The sequence below is a fragment of the Rousettus aegyptiacus genome, unplaced genomic scaffold, assembly GCF_014176215.1.
Source record: "Rousettus aegyptiacus isolate mRouAeg1 unplaced genomic scaffold, mRouAeg1.p scaffold_m13_p_6, whole genome shotgun sequence".
Classification (NCBI taxonomy): domain Eukaryota; kingdom Metazoa; phylum Chordata; class Mammalia; order Chiroptera; family Pteropodidae; genus Rousettus; species Rousettus aegyptiacus.
Window position 1 is genome coordinate 75,810,540 of NW_023416309.1, and position 20,414 is coordinate 75,830,953.

The 20,414-nt window shown below is 44.6% G+C and overlaps 1 protein-coding gene across 1 annotated transcript; it reads left to right on the forward strand.

Annotated features, from left to right (window-relative positions):
* Nucleotides 1-16,686: 16,686 nt before the first annotated feature.
* Nucleotides 16,687-19,708, forward strand: GGT6 (gamma-glutamyltransferase 6). Its single transcript, XM_016138801.2, has 4 exons — nucleotides 16,687-16,817; nucleotides 17,424-17,626; nucleotides 17,715-17,828; nucleotides 18,138-19,708. The coding sequence occupies exons 1-4, from the start codon at nucleotides 16,687-16,689 to the stop codon at nucleotides 19,181-19,183; spliced, it is 1,494 nt and encodes a 497-aa protein (XP_015994287.2). The 3' UTR covers nucleotides 19,184-19,708.
* The last annotated feature ends 706 nt before the right edge of the window (nucleotides 19,709-20,414 follow it).

A 20,414-nucleotide genomic window follows, 5' to 3' on the forward strand; every position in this document is an offset into this window, starting at 1 on the left:
CCATCTACTTCTACTCTAAACACATAGACATGAGATTTTTAAAAATTAATCCTCACATAAATGCAATCAATAACACAAGAGGAACATATTTGTAGATAAGAAATGGAGACTTCTCCTTAAAAAGAAAGGCAGTCCCTGGTAACTGTAGTGAGGCTGGGTATTAGGTGTGGGCCACAATGTAAATGCTAAGCCAGGCTAAGGCCTGAGCCCGATTGGTGTTGGGACCTGTGCTGCCAGTTGATGAACATAAACCAGGGCAGCTACAGCCATCCCGTATTATCATGGCAAAACCCAAAGCCACAGGCCTGTGGTTGGGCTGTCAGCAGAGCCACCAAGCTCAAAGGGACTGTCCCAGAAATGCATCACTCATATGAAGCGGAGCCCACAGTGGACACTTCTGAGAAAACCCTGGTCTGGAGCCCAGCCAGATACAGACCAAGCTGAGGCCACTAGCAGATGGCCTTGGGCTTTACAGAATCTCCAAATAACCTCACAACCAGGAATCACAGAGCACTGAGAAGGCCAACAAATGCGACAAATGGAAGAACTGACAGCTGAGAAAATAAAGTTTCAGAGCAATTTGAAAAGCATTTTAAAGTAGGTATCTTTAAACTTCTCAATGAAATCAAAGGGATAGCAACCACAAAACAACAAAAGGAAGTCGTGAAATAAGAGGAGAACAAATGACAAAGATTCCACTAGATATACATGGGAAACTAAAATTATAGAAAAAAAAATAAACTATCAAGGTGAGCTGAATACCTGACTGAATATAGCTGGAGAGAGACATAATGAACTAGAAGATTGAACCGAGGAAATCTCTAAGAACACACCCTAAGAGATCAGAGATAGAAAACATGAAAGAAAATAAATTAGACACAAGAGGAATAGAAATAGATGTATCCAGAACTGATAGATAATAAGAGTGATGGAGAGGTTACTAAAGAGGTGATGGTTGAGCATTTTCCAGAAATAAAAAAAAACACAAATCCTTACATTGGGAAAAATGTTCACCACGTGCTAAGTATGATAAACAAAAAATCCATACTAGTTTCACATTTTAATAAAACTTCAGCACATCAAGCATCAAGAAAAATAATTCCTAGTGTCTGCAAAAAAGGTACCTTATCTAGAAGCAAAGAACAAGAATCTGACAACAGAGTCTTCAATGGCAACGCTGGGAGCCAGAAGACAATAAAATAATATTTTTAAAGGAATAATGAAAAATAAACTTGAGCCTCGAATTGTGGACACAGCAATACCATCCTTTAAGGGTAATGGCAAATTAAATACATTTTCAGACATCATTTAAAATAAATAAAAAAAATGAGCCTAGAAAAAAAGCTGTGGTTTGCAATAAGCAATAATGAGCAAATCAGCTCAACATACTGCCAAATCTAAATAACCATCATTAATTTTATTATGTTTAGTTTCTGGCACTAAAATTTTGGGTCATGAGAACTTGGGAGTTGGGAGAACAGAGTATGGGGGGCTGTCAAGAACATCACGCATCAGATGCCACTGATGTGCTCCTCACATACGCCCAGGCTCACCTCCAATTTCAGCCAAAGTTGTTCCTAGGGGCTCAAGATGACAGGCTCTCACTTCAAGTGCGTTTCTCTTTCTGCTCTGGGACTTCCAGAGTTAATGCCTCCAGAGGCATCCCTCAGTGCTGGGGTAAGCGCTTCTCCCCCTGGTTCCTCACCAGAGCAATTTTGAGAAGGTTTCAATAGGCTACTCAGAAAATCCCCACTGGAACTGAGCCCAAGTTGCCCACATTAGAGACCTCAATAACACACCCATGGTGGCTTCCCCTCCATCTCCCACTTTCCCAGTCCCTCTCTCCAGCTTCTTGCCGTTACCTCCCAGATCAACTTCTAACACACAAGCCCTCATTGCAGGCTTTGCTTTCAAGAGGACTCTGAGCTAAGACACTAAGGTTCTTAACTTCTTCAGAGGATCGTAGAGACACAAATTGTTTGTCTGTCTGTCTGTCTGTTTGTTTGTTTGTTTTTATTGAGATACAGTTTGCCACCATTAAATGAATTTTATGAATGTAAAGTCAGTGGTTTTTAGTATATCCATAAGATGTGCATCACCACTATCTAATTCCAGGCAGAAATTCTGTACCCAATAGAAGTCGCACCCCAATTCCACCACTATTCTGCTTTCTGTCTCTATGAATTTGCCTATTCTGGACATTTCATATAAATGGAGTCATATAACATGTGATCTTAAGTGACTGGCTTCCTTTGCTCAGCATAGTTTCCAAGGTTCATCCATGCTGCAGTATGTATCACGGTCCTTCACACATTTTTAGGTCTGAATATATTCCACTGTATGTTAGAGCAAAATAGGGAAACTGCAGGGTAACAGTTTAATAATCAGGAAATAGCAACACATACATGTTATTTAGAAACAGCAGTATTTTTTAAAATCAGCTAAAAAGAAATAAGAAAGTGACTGCCTGTGGGAAAGAGGAAGCAGGAAGAAAGGAATAACATACAGATATTTTTCCAAACAATCTTGAAGGAAACTATCTAATTCTTTAAACTATGTGCATATGTAACAAATGGAAATAAAAAGTAAAATTAAAAAAAAGGAGAAAATCATGGTAAATAGAAAATACAAACATAAGACAGCAAAATAAGTCCAAATATACCCACTACGATACATTTAAATGGCTTAAATCCATTTATTAAGAAAACTAAGCCTTTCAAAATAGGTAAAATCCAACTAAATTCTATTAACAAGAGATGTGCCTAAAAAGCTACAATACATAAAGATGGAAATGTAAAAGCTGCACAAAATATCCTTCCCAGGCAACTACTAAAGGAAAAGGAAAGCCGATGTGACAATAGTGAAGTTGGACGAAAAAGGATTCAGGACAAAAGGCTTAAGATTAAGATGGATATTTCATACTAATAAAATGAACAATCCACCAATAAGATTTAGCAATCATGACTGTATCAATCATATCCTCTTTATTGTGGTAAAAAAAAAAAAAAACAACAAAAACGCACATAACATAAAATTTACCATCTTAACCATTTCTAAGTGTACAGTTGAGCAGTCTTAAGTTCATTCACATTGTTATGCAGCCATCACCACCATCCTCTCCAGAACTTTTTCATTTGGCAAAGCTGAAACACTATATCCATCAAACAACAATTCCTCATTCCCCCTCCTCCAAGTCCCTGGCAACCACCATTCTATTTTCTGTCTATGAATTTGTCTCTTAAGTACCTCGTATAAGTGGTATCATACAGTATTTGTTATTTTTTGACTGGCTTATTTCATTCAGCATGATCTCCTCAAGGTTCATCCATTCCATAGCATATGTCAGAGTTCCCTTCTTTTTTAAAGCTGAATAATATTCCACTGTATGGATATACCACTTTTGTTCATCTGTGTATTCATTGATGGACATTGGGGTTGTTTTCACACCTGGGCTATTGTGAATAATGCTTCTATGAACATGGATATGAATGGGTATGTTGATCGCCAGTCATTTATTGAACACCGTCTTCTAGGCACGGCTCCAGGTGCAGGGAATAAAACAGTGAACAAGACAGCACCAGCCTTCAGGAGCTTTTGTTCTTGTGGGGGCAGTCAATATGCACACAAATGGCACAGCCACATGATGGCAGGTGCTGGTCAGTGCCAGAAGGAACATGAGCTCAGGCCTGTGGGTCACAGCCACTGGCGATGTGGAGACTGCTTTACCCAGGATGGTCTGAGAAGGCCTGTCCAAAAAAAGTGAAATCTGAGTTGAGACGTGAAAAGTAAAAAGGTAGCCAAGAACTGTGTGGTAAAGAACATTCCAGGCAGAAGCATCAGCAAAAGCAACAGCCTGAGCCTGGACCCAGTTTGGAGTATTGAAAAGCAGACAGGATGATGAATGACTTGAGGGGTGTGCAGAGGTGGACAAGAGACCTGAGGACAGAGAGGGAGGCAGGACGAGGTGGGTGGGTGCGGCCATGTGAAGGGCAGTGCCTGTTAAGGGGTGGGGCTGAGAGAGGGGTGTCTTTGAGAACGATGGTGCAAAGTATGGGAGTTTTGAAGAGTTTCTAGCAAGGGGAGGACGTGATTTGCTTCAATGTCATGGGGAGGGTATATTTTAATGGGACCAAAGTGGAGGCAGGAATTCCAGTGAGGCATGCACATTATTTATCCCTGAAGTGGAGTAACGCCAAAACTGGTAGAACTACAAGGAGAAGTTGAGAAACCTATTAATCATATTGGGGAGTTTTATCTCTAGATAAAGGAGCCCCTCTCATGTTGCCCTATAGTTTCTGCTTTTTTCCAAGTCCTCTGGGCCATCCCTCCCCATGCCTCACTCCCACTTCTTACCATTACCTCCTTTATCTTCCCAGAACTTCTAGCTCCTCCCAGTCCCTACGTGTCACTGCCAGTTCCTCCAGGCCCAGACCAGACCCTAACATCTTTCCAATGGTCTTCCCGACTTTCCAGCCTCTTCCAGTCTTTCTCCATTCACCTCTTTCCTTCAACATCCCCCACTCACCTCCCCTCAGTCTCTCTTACTCCATCCCATTTGAAATTTAAGCTCCTTGAATCTCACTAGGTTGCTTCCATTCCTAGTCCCCTCTAGCAACTCAAAATCCCACATTCATTCCCAGTTCTATTTCATCCAACTCCCCAGCCCCTTGCTAACCCTTCTAGACACTCAGTCTTTTTATCTCCAGGTGCTCACATCTGCCAACTTCCTTCCATTTCCCACAACCCCTCCTGGTCCCCCCAGATGTGCTTTAGTCCCTCTGTTCTCCTCTGATTAGAGACTCATTTTCTGGTTCCTCACGTGGGACCAGGAGCAGATTATTTTCCCACTTCCCAGATGGGCCATTACACTGAGATCCTTGGTTGGCCAGAAATGAGTAAAACACAAACAAGGTTTAATGCCACCTCCAGATGACCCTAGACCCGATAAGGAGGAAAGGCCCCCTTTCAATTCCCACTCCAGGCTGCTGACCATAAGGTGGGGCAGAGCCCATCCTGTCAGCCAGGGAGCTTCAGCTCCAGCCAGAGGAGGTTCCCAGTAGCTGTCACTGCACAGACCCTGGGGCAGAGCATAGGGCCTGATGAAGCAAGTGGTCATGGAGGGGGGACCGGAGGGCTCTGTTTTTGGAGGGGCTACGGTTTACCAATATGGCCAGCCTTGTGCCATCCCCTTCCATCTACCTTATCACTCAGTTCCTTCAAACTCCTGTGGGCTCCTCCAGTTCCTTCCCAGGCCCCCAGGCCCTCTCAGCCCCGCCCATCCTCCTAGTGCTTCCAGCCCTCCAGAGGCCTCCCTAACCTCTCCGCTACTACCCCCCATTCCCCCAGTCTCTGCCTGCCTCCTAGCCCCCCATATTCCACTAGGAAAGAGGCTAGCGACAAGGAAATGATGGCTTAAAATTTTCTCTGTATATGATAGAAAGTAGAATAGATGCTACCAGGGGCTGGGGGTAAGGGGAGTTATTGTTTCATGGGTTTCTATTTGGGAAGATGAGGAAGTTCTGGAGATGAATTGGAGGGGGTGTTGCACAACGTTCTGAATGTACTTAATGCCACAAAACTGTACAATTAAAAATGCTTAGAGTGGTAAATTTTATGCATATTTTACCACAATAAGAGAAATTTTTAAAAAATTTTTTCTTTATGCAACAAACAGCTGCTGGTCACTCTCAAGCCCAGCCAGTCTCTACAGCTCCCCTAGTTGCCATTTTGCTTCATCTCTTTCTTCATGTCTTCCCTGCCCCAAACTGGCTAAGTCTTCTCCTTTCTCCCAGTGCTTCTGGCCTTCCAGGCAACCCCATCCCTCTTTTTTTCTCTATTCCTTCTAGCCTCTCGGCACCCGCCTACCTGCCCTAATCACTACCACTGTCCCCAGTCCCCCTAGATCCTGTTAGTTTCTTTCGGCCCCCAATAGTCCCTCCAAGTGCACGCCATTCCCCATCCCCATCATACCCACCCCCTTATCCAACAGAATCTCTCTCACTCCCCTACCCCAGTCCCACTCACTTGCCAAAATTAGGTCAAACTTATCTGTGCTTCAGGAACTATTTTTCCTCTCAGGACTTGTATGAGTTAGGAATTGTCACAGAAAACTGTCTGTAGTGGTTTCAATAACTGTAACAGGATATAAGAATGGAGGTCGTCTTGTCTCAGGTTTGACTAAGACCCCAGAACAACAGGTGCCAATGATCACTACATTGCAGAGTGGGGTAAGATCACCAAAACTAAACATGAAAAGGAAGTGGTTGAGAACCAGTTTTGTGACCCTTAGCTGGCCAGCCTTCTTAAGCTCTCAAAAAAACTTAGAGAGGCTAAGAGGGGTTAAAAAAATTGAGGTAGCATTTCTTTTGGAGATATCTATACAGTGATTCTCACTACTAACACTCCCCCAGCAATGGCAAAGGGGTGGGGTATGTTTGCCCCTCACTGTAGGTCTAGGGAAAAGGGCTTCAATAAGACCACTCAAAAAGCCTGATATGCATTAGTCGGTCAATCAATAAGCTGTTGACCTTTCCAGGAACTGGGGATACGGCCAAGGATGAAATAGGGGTGGGGTCCTCAATAGCTTACAGAACATAGTAGGCTGGTCTCTGATTCCTGCCTTAAAAATCTAATAAGAGGTCTTCCACATTTGCCTCTGAAGGATTAACTGCCTCAGAAATTGTCGCCTCCTCATGTAAACAATTAGAAATCTGAAGAAAATATGTAAAACATATTTTTGAACATTGAACAAGTAGCATAGGCCTGGGATCCCTAAAAGAAGAGAAACAAATGATGTGAAGCTCAAAGCCTAGAGGCAGTTTCTGAGCCTCAGTATGGAAAGGGGGATCCTAATCAGAGCTGAGCAGTCTCACTGAGTTGAAGAGGCAAAGCCTGGAATTCAGAGGTCAAGACAACTAGAATATTCAGGGCAAAGTACTGATGAGGAACAGGTTTCCTAGAGATATAGCACCAAATGTATTCAAATGGAGTTTTGGACTAAGAATTAATATGTTCATGTGTGAAAGAAAACTGCCCAGGACAAGGGGAATGGTCATCAGAAAATAGTAAACCAAACAATCTCTGAAGCTCACACAGAAGTGGGCATAGTCCAGACACCAAACACTGCAGCATTGTTCACAAGAGCCAAGATATGGAAACGACCTAATTGTTCAATAGATTAATAGATAAAGAGAATGCACGTGCACATATGTAAACAGACCAGAAATGATAGAGATGATGGAATTAGTAGATAAAGACTTTAAAACCACTATTTTAAACTTTATAAATATCATCAAAGAAAATTTAGACACAATGAGAGAAATGGAAGATTTAAAAAGAGATTCATTCTAGAACTTAAATATATAATATTCAAAATTAAAAATACACTGCCTGGGATTAAGATCAGATGAGATACTACGGAAAAAAAAAAAAAAAACAACAGAAAACTTGAAGAAATTGCAATATAAGCTACCTGAGATGAAGCACTAAAAGAAAAGACACTGAAAAAGCAATAAACAGTCATAGTAGGCTGTAAGACAATATCGAGCAGTCTAACATATGTGTAATTGGAATCCTAGACAGAGAGGTGAAAATGGGAATTTAAAAATATAAATTTGAATAAACGATGGCCTACATTTTTCCACATTAGATGTAAGATAGATCTAAGAATATGGATCTAAGAATCAAATAAAATCCAAGCGAAGACACAAATGAACAAAAAACTATACCAAGGCACATCATAATCAAATTGCTAAAAAAGAAAGAAAAACTAAAGATAAAAAGAAAATCTCAAAAGGAGCCAGGGAGATTCCACTTCCAGCCAAGATGGAATAACAAGGACTGGATTTACTCTCTTATTGAAACAATCTAAAAACAGACAAAACATCAAATAACAGTTTTTAAGACTCTTGATATCAAGTAACAAAGGACAAGGATCTCTGAAAGATGGAAAACAAATTAGATGAGCTCTAAAATTGTGCAATCTTACTGCTTTGGATATGCATGCAATGGTATAATATCACCGTTATAAAGGTGATGAAGAACTATGATAATTAAAGATGTCTACTATAAACTTGAACAAACCAGTAAATAACAAAACAAAAAACTATAGCCAACAAAGTAACAAAGGAGATAGAAATGGAAACAAATAATATTCAATTGATCCAAAATAAGTCAGAAAAGGGGGATAAAGGGAGTGAGTGAAGACTGAAGTAAGCAGAAGAAAATAATAAATATAAGATCAGAATGTAATTAAGTGAAAAGCAGAAAGTCTGTAAAGTTAATTATATCAGAAATTAATCCAAAAGCTGATGCTTTAAAATGACCTATAAAATTGGGAGGTAGGGGGCTGTAGAAGGACTGATAAGGGAAAAAAGAGAAGACACAAATGATCAGGAATGAAAAATAGGACATTACTACAGATCCTACAAACATCAAAGGATAATAAGGGAATAGTATGAACAACTTCGTGTCAATAAACTTGACTTAGATAAAATATGTAAATTTCTGCAAATACACAAACTAACAAAGTTTGCTCAAAAAGAATAGCTAACCCTTCCTAAAAGAAAAACTCTAGGCACAAATGACTTCACCGATGAATTCTACCAAGCATTTAAGAACTAAATAATAAAAATCATGCACAACTCTAGAAATTTGTTGAGAAAAAATACTTCCCAACTTATTCTATGAGCCCAGAATTATCCTGATACCAAAACCAGACAAAAATATTACAACAAACCTACAAAACAAAATCCTTTATGCACATAGATACAAAATTCTTAACAGAATAAATCAAATCCAGTAGTATATAATACGATAATGTAACATGACCATAAGGGATTTGTCCCAGGAATGCAATCTTGGTTTAACATTTCAAAATTAACTACCTACATGTAAAAATAAAATGAACCTTGACCTGCACCTCACGCCATACCTCAAATTAACTCAAAATAAATCTTAGACCTAACTGTAAGAGCTAAACTATAACACTTCTAGAAGAAAACATGGGACAAAAATCTTTGTGACCTTGGGGTAGGAAAGGATTTCTTAGGTAGGAAACAAAGGCAAAATGATAACTAGAACTTTACCGAAAAAAAAAATATTGATCTTCAAAAGATGCCATTAAGAAAACAAAAAGAGAAGCCACAAACATAGAGAAAACATATTTGCAAAACACATTTATCCAGAAAAGGACTTGTATTTAGAATGTACAAGGTTTTCCTTCAGGAATGTACAAGGAATTCTGAAAACTCAATAATAATACTTTATTTCCTTAATGGGCAAATGATTTGAAAAGATATTTCACCAAAAAAGATATATAAACAGAAAATAAGCAAATAAAATGATAGCCGACATCATTAGACATTAGGGAAATGCAAATTAAAACCACAATAAGATACCTCTACACATATGCACACACTAGAGTGGCTAAAGGCAAACGTATAGGGACAGAAATTCCAAAACAATTCCTTAGCTAAAGGCAAACAAACATAAAGTGACGGAAATCAGACTGGTATTTGCTAAGAGTCAGAAATAAGAAGTAAGACACAAGGAGCACAAGGAAACTTTTTGGATGATAAAACTGTTCTTTCTCTTGATTGTGGTATTGGTAAATGGCTATATACATCAAAATCGGTGAATTTTACTTTATGTAAATTATACCTTGATAAATCCGATTTTTAAAATAGAATGCATGACATATTTGCTAGCCCATAGTGGTTTTGATAAAGTGAAGACAATTCGCTGCTTTGGAAACTGGAACCCTTAGAATCCATTGGAGGCAGAAAGAATACGTGACTTCCAAGTACCAGGTGTGAGCCATGAAGGAGCAAAGACCTGCACAGAGCCGTATTAAAACCTGTCCGAGAGCGCCACCTGGAGGAAAGATGAAACCTTGGCAGCAAGAAGCCTGAGCTGCCTGAGAGCCTAGGAGAGGTCAGCTACCAGTCCACACGGAGGGACTCACCTGTGAGTGAAACGCCCCAATAATAGTGTGTGCTAGACAGTTTGGGAAGAACTTACAAAAGAGCCCCACTAGATGAGGGGTCAGATTTACACACATACCATGCTGGGAAGATTGTGTGGCAGCTCACAAGTACTAATCAGAATAAGACTATTCTTGCTCGTTTCCTCCTCTCACTCCCACACTTCATCTTTGGAGGAGCAAAACACAGCCTAGCACATAAGAAAGAGAATCTCAGGGTGTACAGTAGTAAGCGGAAGGGAAACTGAGCAGAAGTTAATCAGATAATGTACACATTCTCTCTCTCTCTCTCTCTCTCTCTCTCTCTCTCTCTCTCTCTCACATACACACACACACACACACTCACGCCCTTTTCCCTGTTGCATGCTGCCTACCCAAAATAGACCAAGAAGATGAAAGGGAGAAGTTTTTACCTTAAATGAACTTTTAAAATTTTTTGCTTGTTTTATTTTGCATTTTTTTATTGTGATAAAATAACATAACGTAGAATTTACCACTTTAACACAATTCTGTGGCACCAAGTAAACTCACATTGTTGTACGCCCATCTCAAGAACCTTTTCATCACCCCCAACTGAAACCTCTACCTACCAAACAGTAACCCCCCACTACCCACTCCATTGGCCCGGCAACCACTATTCATGAATTTGACCACTCCATATGGTTTTTTAAATTGCAGTTACTAAAATGAGACTTTTATAACTTGAAGTGACCCAGGAACTTTTTACCAATAGAAAGTGTCCAGAAAAGACATGGGCTTGCCCTATATTCGATGCAAAGGGTGACAATGAACCAAAACAAGCTTGGAGACAGAGATAAAAATAAAATTGCCTTGTGATGGCACCCTGTGAGTCCTATTCAATCTCACACTTCACTAATAAGGGGCTTCTTTTTCTCATGAGGTAAGAAACCTAAAGATATATAGTCCAGGGCTTACAGCTGATTGAAATGTCATCAAAGTGTAGGCTCCTCTTAGCTCCTTATTTCACCATCCTTGGTGTAGGACCCTCCACCTCCATGGTCTAGGTCTAGAGTCTGATCCCAGGCAGGAAGAAAGAGAAAAGACAAAGCCTTTTGAAAGAATTGGGAAAATTGTCACTCAATCATTTTCTGTGTTCTTCAGTTCAGAAAGTGACCTAGTTGACAAAATCTGCTCTAAAAGATCAATACAGCCCAAGCATATTTTTAGCCACTTAGTGCCTGCCTGCTTTGCATACCTGGCAAAACTGCACCCAACATCTGCTGGCCACAGGTAAGACAAACCCCAAGCCACTGCTGCCCTTCAAGAGTTTTCTGCCCAAGAGACTTCCCTCCTCATCTAGACATGTAAACCCCTTCTCTGAGTCCTTTCTCCTCCAAGAGGTCCCTTGCCCATTCCCCTTCTGGGTGGTGACCTGGCCTCACTATTCCAAGAAGGTCTTCTGCTATGGGGATGTCCCTTCCATGCAGCCCCGTCCAAGTACCACCCAAAGACAGCTCACTGCACGCTACTGCCACCTTGTGGTCATGTGTTTTTTTCTTGATCAGCCCCTAAATCTTGCCACTCACCAGGACTCAACACAATGGGGGGGGGGGGGGGCAGGGCGAGAGGAATAATTCCCCAGTAGAAAATCTGGATGCAATTAGGAAAGAAAATAGAGATTAAATAGCTGAAAACATGGCAAACCCACTATGGTTAGTAATGTCTAAGATAAATAAGGCTCTCAGCAGGAGGATAGGACTGGTGTCCAAGGGCAACTGGAACACTTTTGACAAAAGATAGGAGCGGTGCATAAAGAACGAGATGATGCCAAAAAGGGGACACCAGAGGTGCTTCCTGATTCAGATCTTCTGCTTTAGAAATACCCAGGAAAGAAATTGACCAATGACCTCTTACTGGAGGTGAGACCCCTCCCCCCATTCTAAGTCTAGGTCTAAAACACACTCTGCCTGGGAGCCAGCAGGATCAGGAGAGCACATATGTCCCCCTTGTCCTCTAGATTTCTAGGGCCTTTGAGCCAGTGTCAATGTGCTGCTTCTACCTAGCACCATTTTAAGCACATATGCTGAATGCTGCCCTCCAGGGCCTCCTAGATATATGTGCATGTGTCTGTGTTAGCTGTAGGCAAAAGCCACGCTTCTGCCTGAGTTAAATATAAGATAAATTTCTGAAAGGTGTGTGACCCAGAAGGCAGATGGTGGTGAGCTTTTTGAGAATTGGCTCAAGGCCTTTACAGCCAGCACTGATGTCCAAAATCATGCTTTGGAAATGTTGGGAAGACACAGCTGTTTCTGCCTCATCTGGGCACCAGATGCCACAGCGTGTACCCCTGACACTGAACATTAGATGCCGTGTTGCCATAGCTCTGAGGCAAGATTGTGAAGGTGTATTGCTATCCTTACCAGGTAAAAACAAATGACTTCTGGATTCTCTGCTTTTTGGGACAGAGAATAAAGCATTTAGCAGCTGCAATTCGACTTACCTCTTATTACGATGGTTGACCCTTGAACATCATAAATTTGAACTGCATGGGTCCACTTACATGCAGCTTTTTAAACTGTATTATTTTTAACTATATTTTTGATCAGTGGTTGGGAATTGCATATGTGGAGGGCCAACTTAAGTTCTATGTAGAGTTTTGACTGTACAGGAGTGGTGGGTTTGGCACCCCAAACCCCTGCATTGGTCAAGGGTCAACTGTATCTCTACTCTAATTTTCCAAGATCCATCTGTCTTCTGTATTATGCAAAGCTCTAAAGTAAGTTGAAATATGATAGGATTCAGTACCCCTTCATCTTTCAAGTCTTTAATGGTAGCATTCATCTTCGTAATTCCTCCAAGGATGCAGTATTGATTTTGGTTTACTATTCTGCTTATAGAGCAGATACTCCGGAGGCATTCACTTAGCTCTTGGCACAGTAAAGTCTCTTACTCTATGAATCTGAGAAACAATGTAAAGATTATGAGTCACAGAGTATATTTATTCCAACTGCATACTCAGAAAGTGTGGAAGTAGCCATAGGATGAGTGAGGAATTCCACCATTCCTACAAATTTCCCTTTGTCACCTAACTATTGTAAGTCTCCATTCTAACTAGTGGACCACGGGGCATTCAGAAATTATTAGCTTAGAGCTAGCATCCAAAAATCCCTAAGACGTATGGGTATTTCTCTTTCATGAATGCACAATTGCCCTAGCAAATGGTACATACTCATTCTAATACAGATAAATGCACCTGTGAGGGTATTAGTATTAAGCAGCAATTCTCAAACCTGGCTACAGATTGGAATCACCTGGGTAGCTTTAAAAACTATTGCAATGACTGAATCTCTTCCAGAGATACTGACACCACCATTGCTGTGTGACTGGAGGGGGTTAGCACAGTGGTCTCTTTTTTTAATCACCAGTTGCAGAAATTCCAGCTGCAGAAATTACTGGATGGGGCTAGATAAGGCAGTGGTTCTCAGCCTTGGCTGCATATTGAAAACAGCTGGGAAGAATTAAGAACAATGCCAATGGATCTCCAACCTAAAGATTCTGATTTAATTATTTAATTGATCTGCGTGGATAAAGCTCACCAGGTGAATCTAATGTGCAGGACATTAGGATAAGAGAATAAATAAATAATGAAATGAGGGAATGGATGAATCTATAGTCCTACACTTTAGACTTAGAGCCACCCTGTGAGTGCGTGTGTGCATGTGTGTGTTTGCGGGGATGGGGATTATCCATATCATTTTAGCATTGTGATATTGAGGCTCATACAACAGAGAGCATGGAACTCATGTATTTTTAAGGTGTCCACTCTGTACCAGGCACTGGCCCAAATGCTTTAAATGTATTTTCTTGTTGAATCCTCAAAATAACCCTAAAAGGATAGATGTTGTTCCACACTCTTTACAGAATTGGAATCAAGACTCCCAGAGGTTAAATGACTTGCCTGCAGACACAAAGTGAGTCAGCGGCAGATACTAAACCAGACTCAAGTGTCCTGAAGCAAATGCCATTCCCAACTCCTGCTGAAATGTCTGGCTCCATCTGCTCTGACAGCCACCTTGGCCTGACCACCATTCATCCCAAGAGCCTGTCTGGTGTCTAATTGGAGCTGAGCTAACGGGCATTTTTGGGGTGTACAAGCAGTGCCATCCAGGCCCAGAGCTGCAGGAGTGAGAAGAACCACATAGGAGAGGCCTCCACAACCCCATCGGTGGAAATCTTGGTCCCAAAGAGCTTGTCAGGGCACACTAACATCAGAGGGATGTTGACTGGACAGGGGACAAAGAATCATGTCTGCTGGACAAAGGGAGCCAGCACTCCGAGCCCAGAAGCCAGGCTGAGGAAGAAGCAGGATATGGGGGCAGCACAAACACAAAAGGTTCCCAACTGCCTTTGCTCAGGAAGGAAGGTCTGGCCTTCATCCTGAGACTATAACCTTCCCACATTGTGTTCACAGGAACTGAAATCAAATTATTTGTATGGAATGAGAGGAGATGGTAATTGTGACCACCCCCCCACCCCATCCCCTTGGCAAAATAAAAGGTGGCAACCTATGCCGGTATCTCTATTTGGTTTGTTTGTTTTTGTTTTTGGTCCATATTATCAGAAAATCTGGAAACCAAGCATTTCTCTGGGGGTTAGGGGATAGAAATCAGCTCGTGGAGGGCTGTGGGGGAAAAACAGGAAACAAGAAAGTGGAGACAGCAGGTGTAGACAATGATTATTGTAGATCGATGCTACTTAAAGTGTGGTTCCAAGACTGGTGGCAGCAGCGTCACCTGGGAGCTAGAAAAGCAAATTCTTGGTCCCTACCCCAAACCTATAAATTCAGACTCTCTGGGAATGGAGCCTGGCAACCTTATTTAATAAGCTATTTAGGTGATTCCAATGCACAGCTAGAGAGAACCACCACTCTAGCTGCTTGTGAAGAGGCCAAGAGAAAGGGAAGTGGTTGGAGAGCCAAGTGAGATTAAAAAATGATTTTTGTGGTGGTTGTTCTAATACAGAAAATACTTAAGCGTCTTTTAAAGCTTTTTATTGAAATACCATACACCTATAGAAAAGTGCACACGTCATATACAGCTGAATGCATTTTCACAATCAATCAGCACACTTGTAACCAACACAGGATTAAGAAACAGAACATTGTCAGCATCCAGAAGCCCTCTCATGCCTCCTCCCACCACCTGACTTCTAATGGCAGAGACTAGTTTTGCCAGTTCTTTTACTTTATATAAATGGAAGCAAAAATATGTACTCTTTGGTGCCCGGCTTTCTTCATTCATCAGTGTGTTTGTAAGCTCTATCTATGTTATGGCATACAAGTGCATATCTTTCATTCTCACTGCTGCAGAGTATTCCACTGTGTGATTGCACTACTCACTCTACTGATAATGGGTGTGTGGGCATTTTCCAATTTGGAACTGTTCCAATTAGTGCTGATAGAGAGCATTCTGGGACAGCAATCCCCAACCATTTTGGCACCAGGGACGGTTGCTCCTATGAGAATCTAATGCCTAATGATCTGAGGCGGAGCTGAGGTGGTGATGCTAGCGCTGGGGAGGAGCTGCAAATACAGATGAAGTTTTGCTCACTTGCCGGATGTTCTCCTCCTGCTGTGTGGCCTGGTTCCTAACAGGCCACGGACTGGTATCGGTACTGCTCCTTGGCCCAGGGTTGGGGACCCCTGTTCTAGGATATCTGTTAGGCATATACTTAAGAGAGGAATTTCTAAGGACTTGACCATGTTTAACTTCTGAGAAGAAAGCAATAGAGAAGATGTGAAGCTACAGAAAGAAGGAGTCATTAAGATAGTGAAGTCTGGAGGCAAAAGGCGGGAGGCGTTGGCCAGAACTAAAGGCAGGGAGTGGCTTTTCTATTGCACCAGATGGGAAGGGCAGAGCAATGCAGAACATAGGTTTGTAGTTGGGGGTGGATACGGGGAGCTCCTTGCATCAACCTTGATTTATCCATGTGACATAGGAGGCAAGGTTGTTCAGGGGAGAGGAGCAGAAGAAGGTCTGAAGTAGTCATAGCAGTCAGCAGAAAGATAACTAGAGAAAGGATGAGACTGGAGTCCATAATTTGTCCTGCAGTACTCTTTTGGGTTCTATGATTTTGCCACAGAACAGGTCCTAGTGAATCCTAGAGAGGGGAGAAGTTTGGAAACTCATGGTTTCCAGGCAGTGGCTCCTTGAGAGGTCTGTGGCGCCACCTGCTGGATAAGAGCCACATGATGTGTCCTCCCCACTAGTTGCTCCCCAGATAAATCTAGACCCCTGGAGGGGCCTCAGGCTGAGCTTTTACTGTAAGAGACCAGACACCTCCACATCACATGCTGAGCCCTGATCCAAGCAACAATGTAACCGTAGTTCCAATTCAAGTTCTACTTCTCCTAGATTAGGGTCCTGAACAGGCCGGGGGCTCCAATGGCTGCATCCTCTAAAGAGAGGGATCCAGCCAGCTCAGCAGGTGCCTCCTGTACAACGGTAGGTCGTATGCTGGGCTCTTCCTACCTCCCTGAGCTGAGTCCCCTGCCATGAGAACCCTTGGGCCCTGGGCCTTAATGGGACAGGCTCACTTGCAACCTCCCTGGCCCCACGACCTGCCCAAACCTGTTCTAGATTCCACACCACCCCTCCCCAAGGCTGTCTCCACCACCCTGGCTTGGGCAGGGCCTCCTGAGACTCAGCTGGGAAGGCTGGCAGGCAGGAGGGTATCACAGGGCCATGGAAGCCAAAGCAGGCCCGGTGCTCTACCAGAAGTTGCTGCTCTCGGAGCAGAGCTTGGAGTCTGAGGAAGAAGGGGAGACTTCAGAGCCACTTGTTCATGACCCCTGGAGGCCCCAGGACTCTTCTGGGTGAGTCAGGGAGGGGTATGGGCACCCAGGAACTCAGGCCTGAGGCTGGTAAGTCCCTCCCTCTGGGGCACCTAAGGGGGGGCCAAACAACCCTGTGCTTGGCTCAGCTCTGGGAACTTTCTGGTTAAATAGGGAGAACCAGGGGTGCAGCCCCAGTCCTGGCCTGAACCAGTCAATCCAAGGTCTGTGTGTCTGAAGGAAAATTTGTACCAAGCCAGCCTTGCCAGCTGCTCTGTCAAAGGTTCCCAGCCCCCATCCCTTTGTGCAGGAGGCACCTGCTAAGCTGGTTGGGGCCTGACTACACCTGGCTGGGCCGTGCTTCCCAAGCCTGCCAAGATCCTATCAGGCCTGCCTACCAACTGGCTCAACCCTGCCTCTCCAACCTTCTCTCCAGAGACTCTGTTCCTATCCTTAACTGTCCTCAGTTTCTCTAGTCTTCATGTCTCTCTGTCCACACTACACTATCTTACAGGAGGCCTTTTTCCTTAGCAAACTTTTACTCCTCTTGCAAGCAAGATCAACCTTTGGGGAAATATTCCCTGGGTTTTCCTGGGGCTCTTGGGTGTCCACCTGTCCGGCCCTGGCTCAGGATACCACTATCTGCAGAAAAGACACTGGTGCTCGGCCCGGGGCCTGGGCCCAACTAGTCGCCTCCCTGCTGCTACTGGCTGTTGGCTTCTCCCTGGCCACATGGCAACTCCACACCAGGGGAAGCTCTACAGAAACTGTGGGCTCTGTGGCCCCTCCACCCCATGGGCACTCCCACCACCCCGGCGTATACCACCATGGTGCCATCATCAGCCCTGCAGGTCAGTGATGGGAGCAGCTCAGGTGAAGGGAGGGTATAGGGTCACTGGTTCCAGGCTGCTCCACATAACAGTCCTTTCCTTGCTGCAGCCACGTGCTCCCACCTGGGCCAAGAGCTGCTTGTCGCCGGGGGCAATGTTGTGGATGCTGGAGTTGGAGCAGCTTTGTGTCTGGCAGTGGTGCATCCTCATGCCACAGGTCTAGGTCAGTGACCCACGACCCCAGACAGTGACCCCAACCTTGGGTGTGATTGGTGACCTGGACCCTAGGCAGTCAGTGGCCCTGACCCTGAGGCTGCTTAGTGAGCAGGACCTAAGACTTGACCAGTAGCCACAACCCTAGGCTATGACCCTTGATACCAGGACCCTGTGATCTTGACCCCGGGTCAGTCTCCAGGCTTAGTCAGTAACTCTTAACCCCAAGCTAAATGAGTGGCCCTTCACCTGGGGTTACTGAGTGACCCTGACCCTAGTCAGTGGCCTGACCCCTGTGTGACCCCTTTATCTCCCTCAGGTGCCATGTTCTGGGGCCTCTTCCACAATAGCTCCTCGGGCATTTCAACTGCCCTGACGTCAGGCCCAGCCCAGACTCTGGCCCCTGGCCTCGGGCTGCCCTCAGCTCTACCTACCCTGCGCTTGCTGCACACACACTTCGGCCGCCTGCCCTGGCCACGTCTGCTGGTGGGCCCCACCACTCTGGCTCAAGAAGGCTTCCTGGTGGACACACCCTTGGCCAAAGCTCTGGCAGCCCAGGGCACAAAGGAACTCTGTCCACTACTTTGCCACACTGATGGGACCCCCCTGGGCCTTGGGGCCCGAGCCACCAATCCAAAACTGGCAGATGTGCTACACAAGGCCGCTCTTGCCTCGACCCCAAGCCTTGTTGGGGATGCCCTACTGAGTCTGCTAGCCAGAGACCTGGGGCTCAAGGGACCCTCAGCTGAGCCCATGCCCACTTTGGAGCCAGCACTGCAGCTACCTTTGGCCCAGGGCATCCTGTTCACCACCCCTAGCCCCTCAGCTGGGCCAGAACTGCTGGCACTGCTGGAGGCAGCCCTACAGTCCAGTGGGCCCCACCCTGACCCATGCCCACCACCCCTACGAGTTACTATGACCCCTGTGAGCAGTGTCCTGGCCACTGTGGACAGCAGCGGCTCTGTGCTCCTTCTTACCTCCTCACTCAACAGCTCCTTCGGCTCTCGACACCTGTCCCCAAGCACTGGGATTCTACTCAGCAACCTGGTAGCCAAGCCCGCAATTAGTACCTGGTCCTCCCCTGTCATCCTTCGTGGTAGCCCAGATGACACGGAGGCCGATGTGTTGGGGCTAGTGGCTTCAGGGACCCCTGCAGTGGCCAAAGTCACAGTTCATGCCCTGCTCAGACACCTAGCTGGGCCCCAAACCCTGACCCAGCACCAAAACCAGAACCAAGCCCAGCAAGGATCAACAGAGAGCCCCGGCACTTGTGGCCAAGAGACCGTGCTCCAGGTGGCAGCCCATGCAGAGCATGCCCACGTCTCCAGTATCCCCCATGGCTGCTGCCCCTTTCAGGGGTTCTGAGTGGGCGAGGACAAGAGTAGGCCCAGGCAAGGGCAGAGAGGGCCCAGCAGCAATGAAGGGCATAAAGAGTGTATATCAATTATGTGCTCACTGCTGGCCCTCAAACTCCAGCTTGGTCAGTGACTTAGATTGGCTCTTCTCAGTTAAGGAAACTAAGGATAATCAGAAAAGAGTACCAAGGCTTGGAGAAAGCCCTGAGTTCAGATCCAACTCTGAGAAGGAAAGGTGGAAGAATGTTGAACCCCTGCCTAGGCTCTGGGACCCCTGGGCAGGTCAGGCAGAGCCGAGGGTACTACTGGCATCTCCGGCCTCCCCTTCAGGCTGCCCCTCTTCTGATCTCCCTCAACGAGGCTGGAAACAAAATAAAAATCAAGTCTCCCAGACACCATGTCCCATTCCTCCTGCTTTGTTAATTTCCCATAAGTCTTTGAGGCACCTGGTGTCAGGGCTTCCCTGACAGGTAGCACAGGAAACTCTCCCCCAGAGAGACAGGGCCTGGGCTTGCGTCTTTTGGCTCCTCCCTACTCTGCCTACCTCCTTCCTCCTTAGGGCACCATGTGTACAAGGTAAACTTCTTAATCTCACTTTCTAAAACAGAGCAGAGCAAGGAAAAGCCTAAATGTGTGAGTAGGCAGGGCCTCAGGGACTTGAGGTACAAAAGAGGTTAGAGCTGAGTCTCTGGAAATTAAAGGCCAGGTTTGGCTCTGACCTCCCCAACTCCCCTAGGGCTGGGGCCTCTCTGGACTACAATCCTCCAGAGACAGCTTCTCAGGTCAACAAGCAGGGGTGACCAATAGCATCCCCCCCGCCAACATATTGTAAAAGGTATCTCTGATTTAATAGAACTCTTGATCCCACCACCTTCATCTTCTCCAGCAAAGAAAATTCTTCCTCAGCTCAGTTAGTTGGACCACAATCTACCCGCTTACTTTAGCCCCAAATCTGACATCTCTCTCTTATTTACTCCCTCCGCATCCAACATCAGCTACCAGCTTCAAATTAGCCGGACTCTGTCTGACCTGTTCTCAATAGTACCCTGGTCCGACCCACCACTGTCTCTTAACTGTTCTTCCTGCTTCTACCTCTGCGCTCTTACAACCCATCCTCCGCACACAGGTGCAAAATAATCTTTTAAAAATGTAAACAGAATCAAGGCTTGCCCCTCCGTAAAAGTTTCCAATGACCCCATCACATTCAGAATAAAATCCAAACTCTCAATCTCCGGGGCAGA

Excerpts from the sequence above, each read along its gene's own strand:
- GGT6 (XM_016138801.2), top strand. The coding sequence starts at position 16,687 with ATGGAAGCCAAAGCAGGCCCGGTGCTCTACCAGAAGTTGCTGCTCTCG. Across the intron at positions 16,818-17,423 it reads AGGCCCCAGGACTCTTCTGG|AAAAGACACTGGTGCTCGGC; the intron begins GTGAGTCAGGGA and ends CACTATCTGCAG. Across the intron at positions 17,829-18,137 it reads TCCTCATGCCACAGGTCTAG|GTGCCATGTTCTGGGGCCTC; the intron begins GTCAGTGACCCA and ends TATCTCCCTCAG.